The sequence below is a fragment of the Bombus flavifrons genome, chromosome 2 (genome assembly GCF_040668555.2).
Source record: "Bombus flavifrons isolate JBK064 chromosome 2, iyBomFlav1_principal, whole genome shotgun sequence".
Lineage (NCBI taxonomy): Eukaryota > Metazoa > Arthropoda > Insecta > Hymenoptera > Apidae > Bombus > Bombus flavifrons.
In genome coordinates, this window is record NC_138443.1 from 5935004 (window position 1) to 5949145 (window position 14142).

The following is a 14142-nucleotide window of genomic DNA, read 5'->3' on the forward strand; positions in this document are numbered from 1 at the left end:
TATATATATATATATATATATATATATATATATCTTGTATACCTATATGGTGAAAATATTTGACTTCCCAAGAAATCGGTTGATCACGTATTTGTACATATGTATTTACTACCTAAGTATTTAATTACACACCTCCTTATGACCAATTGATAAGGATGTCCCATAACTTGTTAATCGAGAAAATTTCTACGATTTTCAAAATGTCGGTTCATCGCGTGGTTTTTACTGGAAGGAGAATCAAGCTTCCCTATTAAATTAGAAGAGTCCCTGAGATTCATTTGATATGTTGACACTAAGAACACACATTATATATAAAATTACTCAAAAAAACAAATTTCTTTGAAATTTTTTACATAAATAAAAACATATGTATTATCAATTTTTAACGTTAGCTTTTCTGTTGATCCTCAAGGAAGGAAAAGGAAAATATTTAAGGTAATATAATGATAATGATAGTTTAATATAATGATTTATAAGAAAAAATTATATATTTACGTTATATGTACATGTATATATATTCATATATAGTCATTTTGAAGACAGATTCAATGAGCTATAACAGTATACATAAATATTTTAAGATCAGCGAAAGTCACAAAGAAGAATTTAAATTTTATTTAAATGTCGCTGGAATGTTGAAAAACAAATGAAAAATTGTAAAGAGTTGTAGATTAAAATCACATTATACTTATTACTTACGCAGAAAACTTTGCTTATACGATTTTCGCTGACATATCAGTATTATGCTTAGTGGCATTCTTAGTGTTATAGATCGTTGAATTTGGCTTCAAAATGGCTATAACTTACAAACAAACAAAATGTAACATTCGATAAAAAGACAAAGTTGGTCTTTTTATCTCGTTAACTTTTTGTAACACACAATAAAACTATTTTTGCTATTCATTGCTCCCTATAAAATTATGTAATTTTTATAAGAAACATTTTTTCAAATTTTGTGTTACAATGGAAATATATATTTCAGATGATAAAATTGGGTGGTAGGTACATATGTACGTTCTGTATGCTTCATTTGTATTAGCATGAAGTTGCGCGATTATCTATGTGGAGTATGCGCGGCTGTCATTCGTTAATAAATTAAAATTGTAATAAATATTTTAACATATTTACAAATCTTATTCCCGCTGTATAACAAATTTCTCTGGAATTGTTTCAAAATCGATGTATCGTAAATACGGCAAGTTGTTTCCTAAAGAAATTTGGTAATGGAGTGTCCTGTGCCATTCAAGTATAAAGGGAAAACTATAGAGCGACTTCCAGTCGTGCGTGTGGATAATAGAACCGGCCACACGCGCTTCCTCCATATTGCGTAAGGCCAAAATTGGCCCGTCAAAAATGTTAAGCTACGGTAGAGTTATAGGACGATTGCCAAAACTTACGAGACATTCATATGCCAATCACTATTGTCGACCTTCAAAATATGTTGGTAAGTACCGATATACTTAATTTTCAAAAACGTAGTTTTTTCTTAATTTATATCAATTTTTCTTCTGCTACTGAGCTTGTTAGTATTTTCCAATTAAATATTAAGTTAAATCTTTTATTTGACATTCTAATTACAAACATTGACAGTAAGATCTTATAATTGTATATACATATTCAGATGATACTATCTTTCAATTAATATTCTGTTAAATTTATATCCGGTTTATTTATCTGAAAGTACACCATGCGATATAACCTCAAAGCCAGACAATGTATACATTTTTTCAATGTATTTGTTTCATATGATGTTATTGATGAAAAAAATCCTTTTATTAAATGAAGCCTAAAAGTTGTGTAGAGCATATTATTCAATTACAATTATTTCATAAAGCTTATTTTTCTTGCAGTAAAACAATTACTAATTTTATTTATATGTAAACAATTTCTAAATTAATGTTTAATGAGAATTATTCTTAAATTAACTATTATTATATTTTTCTGATTATAGGAATATTTAGTGTTCATAATTTATGGTATAGTAGCAATACAAATGATAAAGCATTTAAACCTCCAGGGACCACCATAAAACCAGAAGAATGTGTACCTGAAAGTAGTTATTCCAAACAAAAAAGAATTGTTCCTATATGTGAGTCTCATCCTAATGCATCTTGTCCACCATCTTGTTATGAAATTTGTGGAAAACCAGATGATTCGAAGAAACCAAATGACAAGAAGCCTTCATCGCCATATTGGAAAATATTAGCAACCTTATTCATAGCAGGAGTTACAATATATGCGGTATGGTACTAGAGATTTCTTTGTATATTATGTCTTATTTGTACTCTTGATTATAACAGATTATAATATTATAAATTTTTTGTTTTTTTTCTTTCTTTTTAATATTTTCATTGAAACATGTAGATATCTTCTTCAAATTGGTTTACTATGAAAAAAACAGATTCTCAAAAGGATGTAAGTAAGAGTAAGTTGAATAAGAGCTTGTACTTATAAAATGTCTTTTTAAATGTAGATGTTCATGATTAATTTATGTTTATGTCACATAATTAGGAAAAAAGAATGGAAGAAGAATTAGAAGATCACTTGAAAAAACTAAATCTCCACCTACTTCTAGTTCATTCCCTTCAGAAATACCTTATCTTTTAATAGGAGGTGGAACAGCTGCATTTTCTGCATTTAGGTCTATTAAATCTAGAGATCCTAGAGCTAAGGTGCTTTGTAATAATTTTGTTTCTTCATTTACTGAACTAGGATCTAATAACATAACCAGTATTTTCCTTAGGTTTTAGTAATAACAGAAGAAGGAGATTTGCCATATATGAGACCTCCATTATCCAAAGAACTTTGGTATAATAAAGATAGAAAAATAAGTGCGCAATTACTTTTTAAACAATGGAATGGTGCTCAAAGAAGGTAATAATCGAATGATCATTTATTCAAATAGAAATTCATTATGTTTTTATATAGTTAGTAATTTATTATATATTATGTTTACAGCATATTTTATGAACCACCGGAATTTTATTCAGATATTACTAATTTGAGTCAATCTGATAAAGGTGGTGTGGCTGTAGCCACAGGTTGGAAAGTCACAAAAATTGATGTTCCAAACAAAACTGTGATGCTTGATGATGGTTATGAAATAAAGTATGACAAGTGTCTTATTGCAACTGGTAAGTATAAATAATTTATATTTAAAATTTACATACAATTTTCATTATAATATATTTACAGGTGCATCACCTAAAAATCTCCCAGTTTTTGAATCAATGCAAGATGAACTTAAGGATAAAATTGTAACCTTCAGAACAAAAGAAGATTTTCTTGATTTAGAAGATGCTGTGCATGATCCTAAGTATAAAAATACAGTTATAATTGGTGGAGGATTTCTTGGTTCGGAACTTGCCTGCTCGTTGGCTCGTACTTGTAGGTTTTTATTACATCTTTTATTATTAATACCATTGTTTAATTAATTATTAACATAAAATAATAACTAATTTTATTATTATTTAGTACCTGAGAATAGAAAAGTATATCAAGTATATAAAGAGAAATTTATAATGGATCAAGTATTACCACAATACCTAAGCGAATGGGCAACAAAGAAAGCAATGTTAGAAGGTGTTAATTGTATTGCTAATTCTGAAGTAGAAGATTATTCTTATAAAGGTGGACAATTATCGCTCGTCCTTTCGGATAATCGTGTTGTACGTTTTATTTAAATATCTACACAAAAATAAAAATAATAATGAAAGTGGTAGTTTGTTGATAAGTGAGTGATCATTCTTTTTTTTTTTTCTTTTTTTTGTTTACATGGAAAGATTGATGCCGATCAAGTGATTGTAGCAGTAGGTGTTGAACCAAATACTGATTTGGCAAAAGCTTCACATTTAGAAACAGATCCTGAAATAGGCGGTTTTCTTGTTAATGCGGAATTAGAAGCAAGGAGTAATCTTTGGGTTGCTGGAGATGCAGCTTGCTTTTATGACATTAGACTTGGTAGAAGAAGAGTAGAACATCATGATCATGCTGTAATCTCAGGAAGATTGGCAGGAGAAAATATGACTGGTGCAAGTAAGTTAAGATTTTCTCAATATATGCTATGTTAATTATTAATATAAAAATTCAGATAAAATGAAAAATGATAAAATCTGTATTTCTGTGTTAACTAGGAAAACCATATCTACATCAATCAATGTTTTGGTCCGACTTAGGACCAGAGGTTGGATATGAAGCAATTGGTATTGTGGATTCATCACTGCCAACTGTAGGAGTTTTTGTAAAAACAACGAAGTCAGATGCTTCGATAACATCTGTTAATAGTTCAAATGAAATCACACAATCTTCAGATACGAAGGTAATGAATAGTATACTAATAATACAATCATAATTAACTTTATTTATATATTATGTACTTTTAAACCACAGAAATTGAATTCAACACAAATACAATCAAGCTTAGAAGAAACAGATAAATCAAAATGTTCCGATAATTCAAAAATCTCACTGGAGGAACCTAAAAAATATGACGATTTTGGAAAAGGAGTCGTTTTTTATTTACGTGATGATATTGTGGTTGGCATAGTTCTTTGGAACATCTTTAATCGGATGTCTATTGCTAGACAGGTGCGTTCATGAAATGTGTAGAACAGAAGAAAGTTCAGTTTTTATAAAATATATATTAAAAGATATATTTCTTTTATATATGTATCTGTTACAGGTGCTTGCAAGAGGCACAAAATATGATGATTTAAATGAAGTAGCAAAACTGTTCACTATTCATGATGATTGATTCCATTAATACAAAAACTATATGACTATATCATGTCATTGTACATAAGGTTATTTATCTATCAGTTCTAAAACATTTTACAAATAAAAAAAAAGCCTACAACTGGTATCTTATTCCTGAGTTTATAAAATACGATTTGTATAAATATTGCACATACTACGTACAAAGTATTTTCCATAAAAATAAATAGAAACATTCTTATAGACAATGAGATATGTTTATTAAACTAACTACAAAATGTGAATTTTACTAGAAAATAAATGAAAATGTTTTGTTAGTTGAGCAGAGTTTAATATTATATCATACCAACAATAGTTATATATGTGTAAACATTCATACATACATATAAATTTACTTTAAAATAAGTTTTAAAAGTCGTTTTTTGTTGACATATTTAAGGTTGGTTTTATTATTTTATATATATATATATATATATATTAAATAATAAAATATATATATAATTATTTATATATATATATAATTATCTTGTTTTATTAATATAATGAATATTCATTAAAAAATGAAATTTTTTGCTATTTTTATATTTTATTCTTTTTAATTAAATCCTTTAACCGAAAATTTTGGTAGAATTTTATTCCCATATCTTTTGTCTAATGAATCCATAAATTTGATATAATTGTGACATTGATAATCATCCAAAACCTATATAAATAACGTAGATAAATTATACAATATGTAGGCATTATTTTAATATGTGTTATGATACATACCATATGTTCTGGCCACAGTTTTCCATTCGTTGTGCTTTCCATTATTGAAAATTGACAATGATATAAAAGTGATACACAATAATATATTATATAATCAGGCGAAAACAAAACACAAATTGCGAAAAAATGCATAATTTGGGACAATGGAAGTATACCCCAAAAACATTGAGATACCATTAAATTACATATTAAAGACCAATCCACTCCAGAAGCATTCTGCATTGGAATATAAATTAATACATAATAATCTGTGATGGAAGGAAAATAAGAATGAAATTTATTTTTCAATATATACCTTAAGTGCAAATTTGATATGTGGAAGTTCATTACTAACAATGCTTTCTAAAATTTGCATAAATGTATATTGTGTGGCACATTCTTCTTTAATATTTTTATCCACAACTTTTCCCAAATTACACCATAAAAACGGAGTTACTGGGAATTGAATTAATTGAGTAATAAATGTTTTGCATCTGTAATTATCATATGCTATTATATCATAATATAATATAGGTCAATGATGTGAAATAGTTGTCTTATGTGCATTATCATTGCAATGATGACCAAGTTTTCAACCTGAGACCTACCAATGATGATACATTGACTAGCTAGAGTTACCCCATAAGTAGTAGTAATTTCAATATTACTTTATTCAGAAAGTTTTTGATCTATTTATTAAGATACTGCAGCATTTAGAAATTGCTACCAGGGGTATATTCGCGGTCAACTGAGGTATATGTGTATGAAGTACAATAGTAGAAAATAAAACAATTATTTAATTATAAAATGTTTGTGTTTTTTATATAAAATTATATTATGCAAAGATTTAATTTCCACTGGTAATTTTGTGTGTACCTGTCAACATCTCCTTTACAAATGATGAATACTGTTGATAAAAACCAATCAAATCCATCAAATTTTGCTGGTCTTTCATATTGTATAAATGCATAACATGCATTTATAAATTCTTGTAATTTTTCTTTCATTTCAACTGTATTTTTCAAAACATCATTTTGTTCTGCATAATACAGAACTAAATCAATTCCGTGTATTTCTTCTGAAAACCAACAATCTATATTTGATGATATGTTTTCCTTCCATTGAAAGATTTCTCCCCATTCTGAAGTAGGAATTGCTTTCTGCATCTGATCCACTAATTGAATTAATACTGTATTCTAGTAAATAAAAAATTTATCTTATAAAAATATAACAAGATAAACTTAACAAACTGAACCCAATAAAAGCAGAAAATCTGTATTTACTTTTATTGGATCTTGCGATGCTATATACGCTTCTCTAATTTGTTGGACCCAATTATTATCTAATAATCCAGATCTATTTTCTCGAAGCAAACTTTCTAATTCTGTGCCATATTCGGTTTCTGAGAATGAATTTTCTTTGATTAATTCCAATGGAAGTAACTTTGGTAGATTATATTCTTCTGGTTCTGAAACTCCTTCTTCATCTTTACTTTTAACAAAATATGTTTTAGATATAATTTTATGTTGTATTAAAGTATAATCATCAATGTATTTTGTATTCAGTTCTTCACTTATTACTTCTGTATTAAAATTTTGAAATCCTAACAAGATATTCTGGAAAGATTTATATTATAAAAATATAAAAAAGAAGAGATGAAAATATCTTAGTCTTATAGCATGTAGATGTATTACCTGAAAATTCAGTAATTCTAATAGATATAAACAAATATTCAAATTCCAAATCACAATATTTAATGATAGAAGCCCTAAATAGTGATAATTTGACTCAGGATTTATTGCATCATTAAATAATTCTGATAAATTAAGTGGATAATTGTGCTCTTCATTATTGTATGATTCTTTTATATTTGACATAAATGCACAAAAACCTATAAAATAAAAGATAAATAATTAATATAAATAAATTAAAATTAAATTAGTATGATATAATGAAAAATTTTTATCATTATTCTTACACTTAAAATTAAGAGAAAAAATTTTTATTATATGTAAAAATTTCTGAATATTTTCATGATCCCATGGGTCATGAAAATAGTGTGGATCTTCTAGTATTTTACATGTTTCTGAGAGTAAGGTAGATAGAACATGGGGTGCAAGATTAGCAATTACATTATACCCCAAATGAAAAAAGGCAGCAGATGATACAAAGTTAACTACTTCAATTGATGCCCATGACATTCTTAAAGGTGCAGTAGATCCTTCAATTAGTTCTTGAAATACTGATGATTCTTGAACAAGACTTTTCAATCCATATGGTATAGATACCATCTTAAGTAATAATGTATTAATTGCACTATAAATAAAATTTTACTTTCTTAATATTATATTTAACTAATAAAAGCAGATGCCATATATATTTAAATTACCTATTTATCTGTTGAGCTTTATTTTCATTCTCAAAATAAGATTTATCTAATTTCTTATAAAAATATGATACAGCAGGATAAAATTCTTTTTCTACTTTATACTGTATTATTTCATATGCATCAAATACATTAAATAACTTCTGTATTACTTCAAATAATTTAACAAGATATTCTACATTCATTATGGATAAAGGTTGCCGTAACATATTTGATGCTATTATTATAATAAACATAGCTGGACATTTAGATATGTTACTTTCAAAATTTACTGTATGTTCTTTGCATTCTGAGATAAGAAATGTAGAACCATCTGCTGTGTCTAACATACATAGAATAATATTTAATGTATGTGGCCATATATTAATGTTATTTTCAGAAAAAGATGATAAATGACATAGTGCAATATGATAAAATTCATAATCATATAATATAGTTGGTTGATCTAAAACAAATTGTAGAGCATAACAAGAAACATCATATACACTGCTTAATGTTTCTATGGATAATTTATTTAAAGCTCTCAGAGAAGCAGTTAAAAATCCAGAAACTGAAAATGGAATGTCAAATGTATTTTCCTTTAAAAGTTCACGACCTGCTTTATAAACACAGAGTTGGGATACAAAACATAAACAATGAAGATAAGTTACTGTTTCCACTGTACTTCCATTAATAATAACTTCCATTGGATCATCATAAATAGAAACTGCTATAGAATGAGGAGGCTCTTCCAGTCCTCTTTGTACATAATGCATTATTTGTTGTAATAAATTTGGTGATTTTCCTATAGCAGTTAGAAATATTTTTCTAGTAGCAAGACTAACAATCCATTTTCTACTCCAGTCAGCACGTGGTTCTAATACAGAAATAATATTCAGTATATTTAATGTTTTTGTCTGTGTTGCAGTTCCAAATTCATGTGTACTCAAAAATATTATAAATTCTTCTATCATTTGTTCTATAGTTTTATCAGGATTTCTTGCACTTTTTAACTTTTCTTCGTGATAACGAAGTATTAGATGTATGATACGAAATATTCTTTCATGGAAAAAGAATTTAAAATTAATTCCAGAAATTAATGTAGGTAAAATTTCAAATGTCTTTTGCGAGTGGTATTGAGCATTAAAACCATTCAATAAATTGGTATATACATCATACGATTGTAAACAAGAGAGCAATTTAGCGTGTACCTGTAAACTAGCTTCAAAAATAGATCTACTTTCATCTATAAGACCATCTAATAAAGATTTTTGAAGCGAATCCCATATGGGATTATTATTTAAATTCGATAGTTCACTTTTTAATAAAATTTCGTAACCAGCTAATCTTACATGAGCAGGTTTATTTTGATTAATTTTATCAAGAATAACGTTATAATATTCATCGTTATTTAATGGAGAATTCCAATCTTCACTTGTTTGATCACTGATGCAAGAGGAGGATGACTGTGGTCGCGAATCGAAGAGTAGAGTTGATGTAGATCTCGAAGTAGATTGTTCAACGATTGTAGCTCTTATAGAATTCACTAAAATGAACATTTCTTTTGAACGTATAATCTTTTGAGCAATATTAATATTGTCCACGTCTTCTCTCAACGATTTTTGTATATTTGCTTCAAATTCTTTTTTCAAGCACCTTTTTATCCACTTTTGAAGATTTGGAGAAATATCACCTTCCATATTTGCAAAATAAATGAATTCTATCTATACAATCATGTTTAGACAATTAGAGTAACTCGAAAATATAAATGAAATCTTTGTACTAAAATGTTTTGACTGTGTTTCTATAGTAACCATCTAAAGCAAATGAAGATATAGTATACTGTATATAGTATAACAAAAATTTAATTCTTTAATTAATATAATACATATTTTATATGTACTATTATCGTTTATAATCTCAATGTTAGAAAGATATAATATTTTACAATTACCTCATAATATTCTACATATAATATAGTTAAATAAAATATTACAATATATGAGTAATTTAAAATTATATATATATACATATATATACAAATTGTATAATCCTCAAATATGAAAATGTGGTGTTGTAATTTATTACATTAAAAAGTGCAGCATTTACACATTACGTTTATCGTAATGCTACTATAACATTTGGAGATTTTGCCCGTAAGATAGAAATTCCTCCTTGTAAAGAACATACACCCACAACTCCACACTTTACCAAAAAATCTGCAAACTATAAAACATTTTTATTTCAATGCTGAAAAACTAAATTTTGTATTATAATACTGACCAAGGCATTATTTTGATCATGAGGCCCAATAATTACAACAACGCTATTTTTATTTTCTACAAGTGGTTTTGCATGTGGTCCAAGAGTTTCAATATGAGTTAAGGAAAGTTGTACGCTTGTAAATGGAATATTAATACTGCCTACTACAGCACCTCTTTCAAATCTATATAAAGAAAATGATTACCATATATATAGAAATGATTTAGAATAATGTAATATTTCCTTTACAGGTAAATTACTCACTGTATGTTATTGCGCACATCTACAGTTATTAATCTTTCAGGGCTATTGTTTAATAAATCTAAAAAGTCATCAACAGAAATTCTTGGCATTTTTTCAGTACCTGGTTCTTGTTCTAACCAATTTATATCCTAAAACGTAACATATTTTTTTAAATTTGTATTTAATAAATTATCTTGAAGAATATATAGAGTTTATATTTATACTTTTGGTTGATTAAACTGATGTTTTCTATAAGTAATACTAGGTGGTGTATTTTGGTACATCATCATAGAATCTTTAACACATAATTCAATGTCGATTTCAGGAAGATCAGAAAATAAGAGGATACATTCATTGAAACCTGAAGTTAAAAGAGAATCTCGTAATTGTTTTAATATTGCTAGTCCAACTAAAAGTGGAAATGATGAGTCTCCTAATAGAAGTTTATCCCATAAATGAAGTATTTTGTGAAGTGGAAACACATCTAAAATAAGAAAGTTCAAAAATATGTAATAATCAATAATTTCAAAAGAAGAAAATTTATGTGAACAATTTTACATAATCCAAACATTAATAATAAATGGCTTACGTGAAAACATTGTTAAAAACCATGGAATTGCAAACAGTTCTAATACAAAGTTGATTGATCTAAGATGATTAGCTAATTGTGGATCGTGGAAAGCTATAATTTGTGAAAATTTTCCTAAATATTCTTGTATAATAGCAGAATTATCTTTCAGAAAAAATTTGTGAAGATATTTTGGTATAAATGCAGACAGACATTCGAATGCTCTAGCTAAAATAAAAATATTAATAAAGTTTACATATATATACTATATAATTTACTTAATTTATTACCTTCGTTATTAAAATTAAGATATAGAAATGGAGCTGTTAACGAATCTAATCCTTGCCAATAAACATAATGAGGATTATTTCGAACCCATGCTTTCAGCAATCTTTGTAATCTTTCGTGACCAGCACCAGATGACAATAATTCACTATACTGATGACATCTTGGTATGTCTACCTCTATCTAAGATATTGTTAATAAATTAAAACATAAAGATAAATAATATAATGTGACTTAATGATGAATTACTTGTCGATCTGTGTGTGTAGGTGTTTCTTTATCAATCATATCATAACGTTTCTGAATATCACCAGTAATACCAAGCAATGCTGCCCATACAGCTCCCCTAACAGGTGGAGGTATATCTTTGTGTGCTTCTTCAATTATTGCTTCCCGTGTAATTGGATAAACCTAAATTATCAATGTACATAAGTAAATATTTTAAGTGTTCTATGAAAAGATTATGAAGAAATAATTTCAAACTTCAAAGATATTCAAAATAAAGTAATTACCCGTAACAGTTTATTATATATCAAATATTCAAAATAATATAATCACCTGTAGTAATCTATCATATAAAACAATCCTATAAAATTGATATTCTGTATCTCTTTCTCTTATAATTAAAGGTAACTGGGAAGCAGCATCTATCAAATCCTCTTGTGATTGAACGCGCATTCTATAAAGCATTTATGAGATGATTTATATAATATTGAAGAAAAATGTGAAATTTACATTTATCTTTATTATACCTACTGATTTGTTAACCATGGATAATTAGCTATATATGGAATATGAGACAAACGTTGATGTAGTGTATCAAGAGGAACTTTAACCACACGTAAATCAAGTAATCCTGCTGTGTCTCTTCTGCCAAACATTTGACCTAAAAGTATCACTAAACTAAAAAGAAAATTAAAATAAATTGTGCTTTTTTCCACAGAACATGATATTTATGAAACTTTTATTACTTTGGAATTGATAAAATAGGTGGTCTTGACCGGATAAATCCCTGTTTCTTTAACTCCACAGTAATATCGCCTCCTGCTAATTGCCATAAATAATATAATTCATCCATTTTTCTAACAATAACATTCTTATATAAATTTTTTTCTTTTTCTTTCTCATTTTGTAACAAAAATTCTTCAAATATAGGTAATTTCAGTAACTCTTCTGGTACCTTGCGCTCTAAGGGGTGAATTTGTAAGCAACAATCTACAAAATCCTTTACTTTATCAGGTAAATCCTAGAACAATAATAAATACAAAGAAATAACTATACAGTGTGACCCAGGATTTAAGAGTCAAATAAATTATACCTTATAAATATTGTAACAATTAGTTTCTCTTGCAAGGCGTTCAAAAACAGAAGTTTCACAGTGTATTAGACTAAGAACTTTCCGCAAACATTGAGATAATTTTACACCTGGCCATATTGACTTTCCCAATAATAATTCTGCAATAATCATACCTAAAGACCAAGAATCTACTTTTGAGCTACTGACACCAGAACTCAGAAATACTTCAGGAGCTGTATACTTTGGATAACTAATAAAAAATTGTATTATGCATTTAAATAAGTATTTCTTATTTTTACTAAATATTCAATTACAATTAAATTTTATTAACCTAAATATTTTATTATAAGACATACCCAATAGGAAAAGATACATTCTTTCCACTATCTGTCATATAATATAAACCAAAATTATATAACTGTACATTTCCACTTTTATTGACTAATATATTTTCAGGATTTAAATGTCTGTGTACTAAGCCTAAATTATTCATATGCTGTAAACCCAACAGGCATTGAAATGCTATTTTCACAATATCATCAATGTTCAAATTTTCTTTTTTATTTAATGTATCTCCATTATATTCTGCAACTACTACTACCCGTTCTACAAAATATAATTTTAATTAGATAATCATATGAAATGTTTTTAAATTTCTAATTTTTAAATATAATAAGATTTACCATGTTTACTTCTAATTATATCAAGATATGTAGATAAATTTGGATGGTGAATAGTCTTTAAAAATTGAGATTTTCCATATATGGTTATTGAATTTGGTGTAAGAGGTAAACCATTACTACCACAAACTTCAACTGGATGACTTTGGGCAAAAAATGTCATCCCTCCGAAACATCGTTCTTCGTTTTCTAAAAGTGCTGGACACATCCTCAACTATAAAATAGAACATATTATTATACAGTATCTTAACAATATTTAAATAACTAATTTAATTTTAATAATGACAAAAAGTTTCATATATATTAAAAAATACATCATGTAATACAAGAAATAATTATAAAATATACGTACTTGATTTATTAATATATATTTTTATGAAATTTTAAACTATAAATCGATATTTACATCATTAACCTCAACGAATACTTATAACCATTATCAATTATAAAAATACATTTAATTGTCTCTTAGAATTATGTCTTTCCATAGTTTAATTATTTATCATTTGTAAAGTAAATCAAATTATTGATTTATTTATCAATTTTGTTTACAAGAATAAACAAGAGCATCTACTACATATACATACATATGTATATATGTATATATCACTGATATGTATATGTATCGTGAACCACGATCATATAAATAGATCTAGACACTTGCTAGGGAAAATCGTTCGAAAATTGAATCATGTCTAGTTGTAAAAAATTAACATGGAAGATCAACAAAGTCTGCGTTCTTACGAGACAGACAGAGAAGAGTAGAGTGTTTCTTTCTTTGAGTTGTTCATAGCATGTCACGGATTGCAAAACGAAAACCTTCTTGCCTTCGATGTTAATTTTTCACAACTAGTCACGATTTAATTTTCAGACAGTTTTTCACAGACTTCAATATATATGAATGTAAGACCTGGTAATAGGAATTCTGGTACATAATATGTATAGTCTAACATACATAGACTATATATATATATCGATG

At 27.1% G+C, this 14142-nt stretch overlaps 3 protein-coding genes across 4 annotated transcripts; 1 reads left to right on the plus strand and 2 right to left on the minus strand.

Moving 5' to 3' along the window:
• Positions 1-1158: 1158 nt before the first annotated feature.
• Positions 1159-5030, plus strand: AIF (Apoptosis inducing factor). Its single transcript, XM_069131049.1, has 12 exons — positions 1159-1444; positions 1952-2241; positions 2365-2425; positions 2512-2672; positions 2744-2874; positions 2959-3134; positions 3196-3387; positions 3475-3668; positions 3783-4035; positions 4134-4318; positions 4390-4587; positions 4682-5030. Exons 1-12 carry the CDS (start codon positions 1354-1356, stop codon positions 4751-4753), a joined length of 2004 nt encoding a protein of 667 aa, XP_068987150.1. The 5' UTR covers positions 1159-1353; the 3' UTR covers positions 4754-5030.
• Positions 5031-5225: 195 nt separating this feature from the next.
• Positions 5226-9649, minus strand: LOC138189669 (protein broad-minded). Its single transcript, XM_069131776.1, has 8 exons — positions 7853-9649; positions 7442-7779; positions 7158-7354; positions 6747-7079; positions 6340-6659; positions 5780-5957; positions 5485-5700; positions 5226-5416 (listed from the first exon to the last, which is right to left on the minus strand). The coding sequence occupies exons 1-8, from the start codon at positions 9526-9528 to the stop codon at positions 5309-5311; spliced, it is 3366 nt and encodes a 1121-aa protein (XP_068987877.1). The 5' UTR covers positions 9529-9649; the 3' UTR covers positions 5226-5308.
• Positions 9650-9675: 26 nt separating this feature from the next.
• Positions 9676-14105, minus strand: LOC138189671 (TBC domain-containing protein kinase-like protein). Of its 2 annotated transcripts, XM_069131781.1 has the most exons (14): positions 13516-14105; positions 13167-13377; positions 12840-13089; positions 12505-12733; positions 12158-12432; positions 11943-12089; positions 11745-11865; positions 11436-11597; positions 11192-11369; positions 10923-11129; positions 10558-10817; positions 10355-10482; positions 10112-10274; positions 9676-10054 (listed from the first exon to the last, which is right to left on the minus strand). In XM_069131781.1, exons 2-14 carry the CDS (start codon positions 13369-13371, stop codon positions 9947-9949), a joined length of 2433 nt encoding a protein of 810 aa, XP_068987882.1. In that variant the 5' UTR covers positions 13372-13377; positions 13516-14105; the 3' UTR covers positions 9676-9946. The 2 variants fall into 2 exon arrangements, with proteins under 2 accessions (XP_068987882.1, XP_068987883.1); XM_069131782.1 differs by lacking the exon at positions 10923-11129 and having other exon boundaries at positions 10558-10694.
• Positions 14106-14142: the final 37 nt, after the last annotated feature.

Coding starts and splice junctions, on each gene's coding strand:
- AIF (XM_069131049.1), top strand. CDS start 1,354: ATGTTAAGCTACGGTAGAGTTATAGGACGATTGCCAAAACTTACGAGA. Junction 2,242..2,364: donor CAGGAGTTACAATATATGCG/GTATGGTACTAG, acceptor TGAAACATGTAG/ATATCTTCTTCAAATTGGTT. Junction 4,319..4,389: donor CACAATCTTCAGATACGAAG/GTAATGAATAGT, acceptor TTTAAACCACAG/AAATTGAATTCAACACAAAT.
- LOC138189669 (XM_069131776.1), bottom strand. CDS start 9,528: ATGGAAGGTGATATTTCTCCAAATCTTCAAAAGTGGATAAAAAGGTGC. Junction 7,780..7,852: donor AAAGCTCAACAGATAAATAG/GTAATTTAAATA, acceptor TTTTATTTATAG/TGCAATTAATACATTATTAC. Junction 6,660..6,746: donor CATCGCAAGATCCAATAAAA/GTAAATACAGAT, acceptor TTTATTTACTAG/AATACAGTATTAATTCAATT.
- LOC138189671 (XM_069131781.1), bottom strand. CDS start 13,371: ATGTGTCCAGCACTTTTAGAAAACGAAGAACGATGTTTCGGAGGGATG. Junction 12,734..12,839: donor AATGTATCTTTTCCTATTGG/GTATGTCTTATA, acceptor ATTTTTTATTAG/TTATCCAAAGTATACAGCTC. Junction 10,483..10,557: donor ATCAGTTTAATCAACCAAAA/GTATAAATATAA, acceptor GTTACGTTTTAG/GATATAAATTGGTTAGAACA.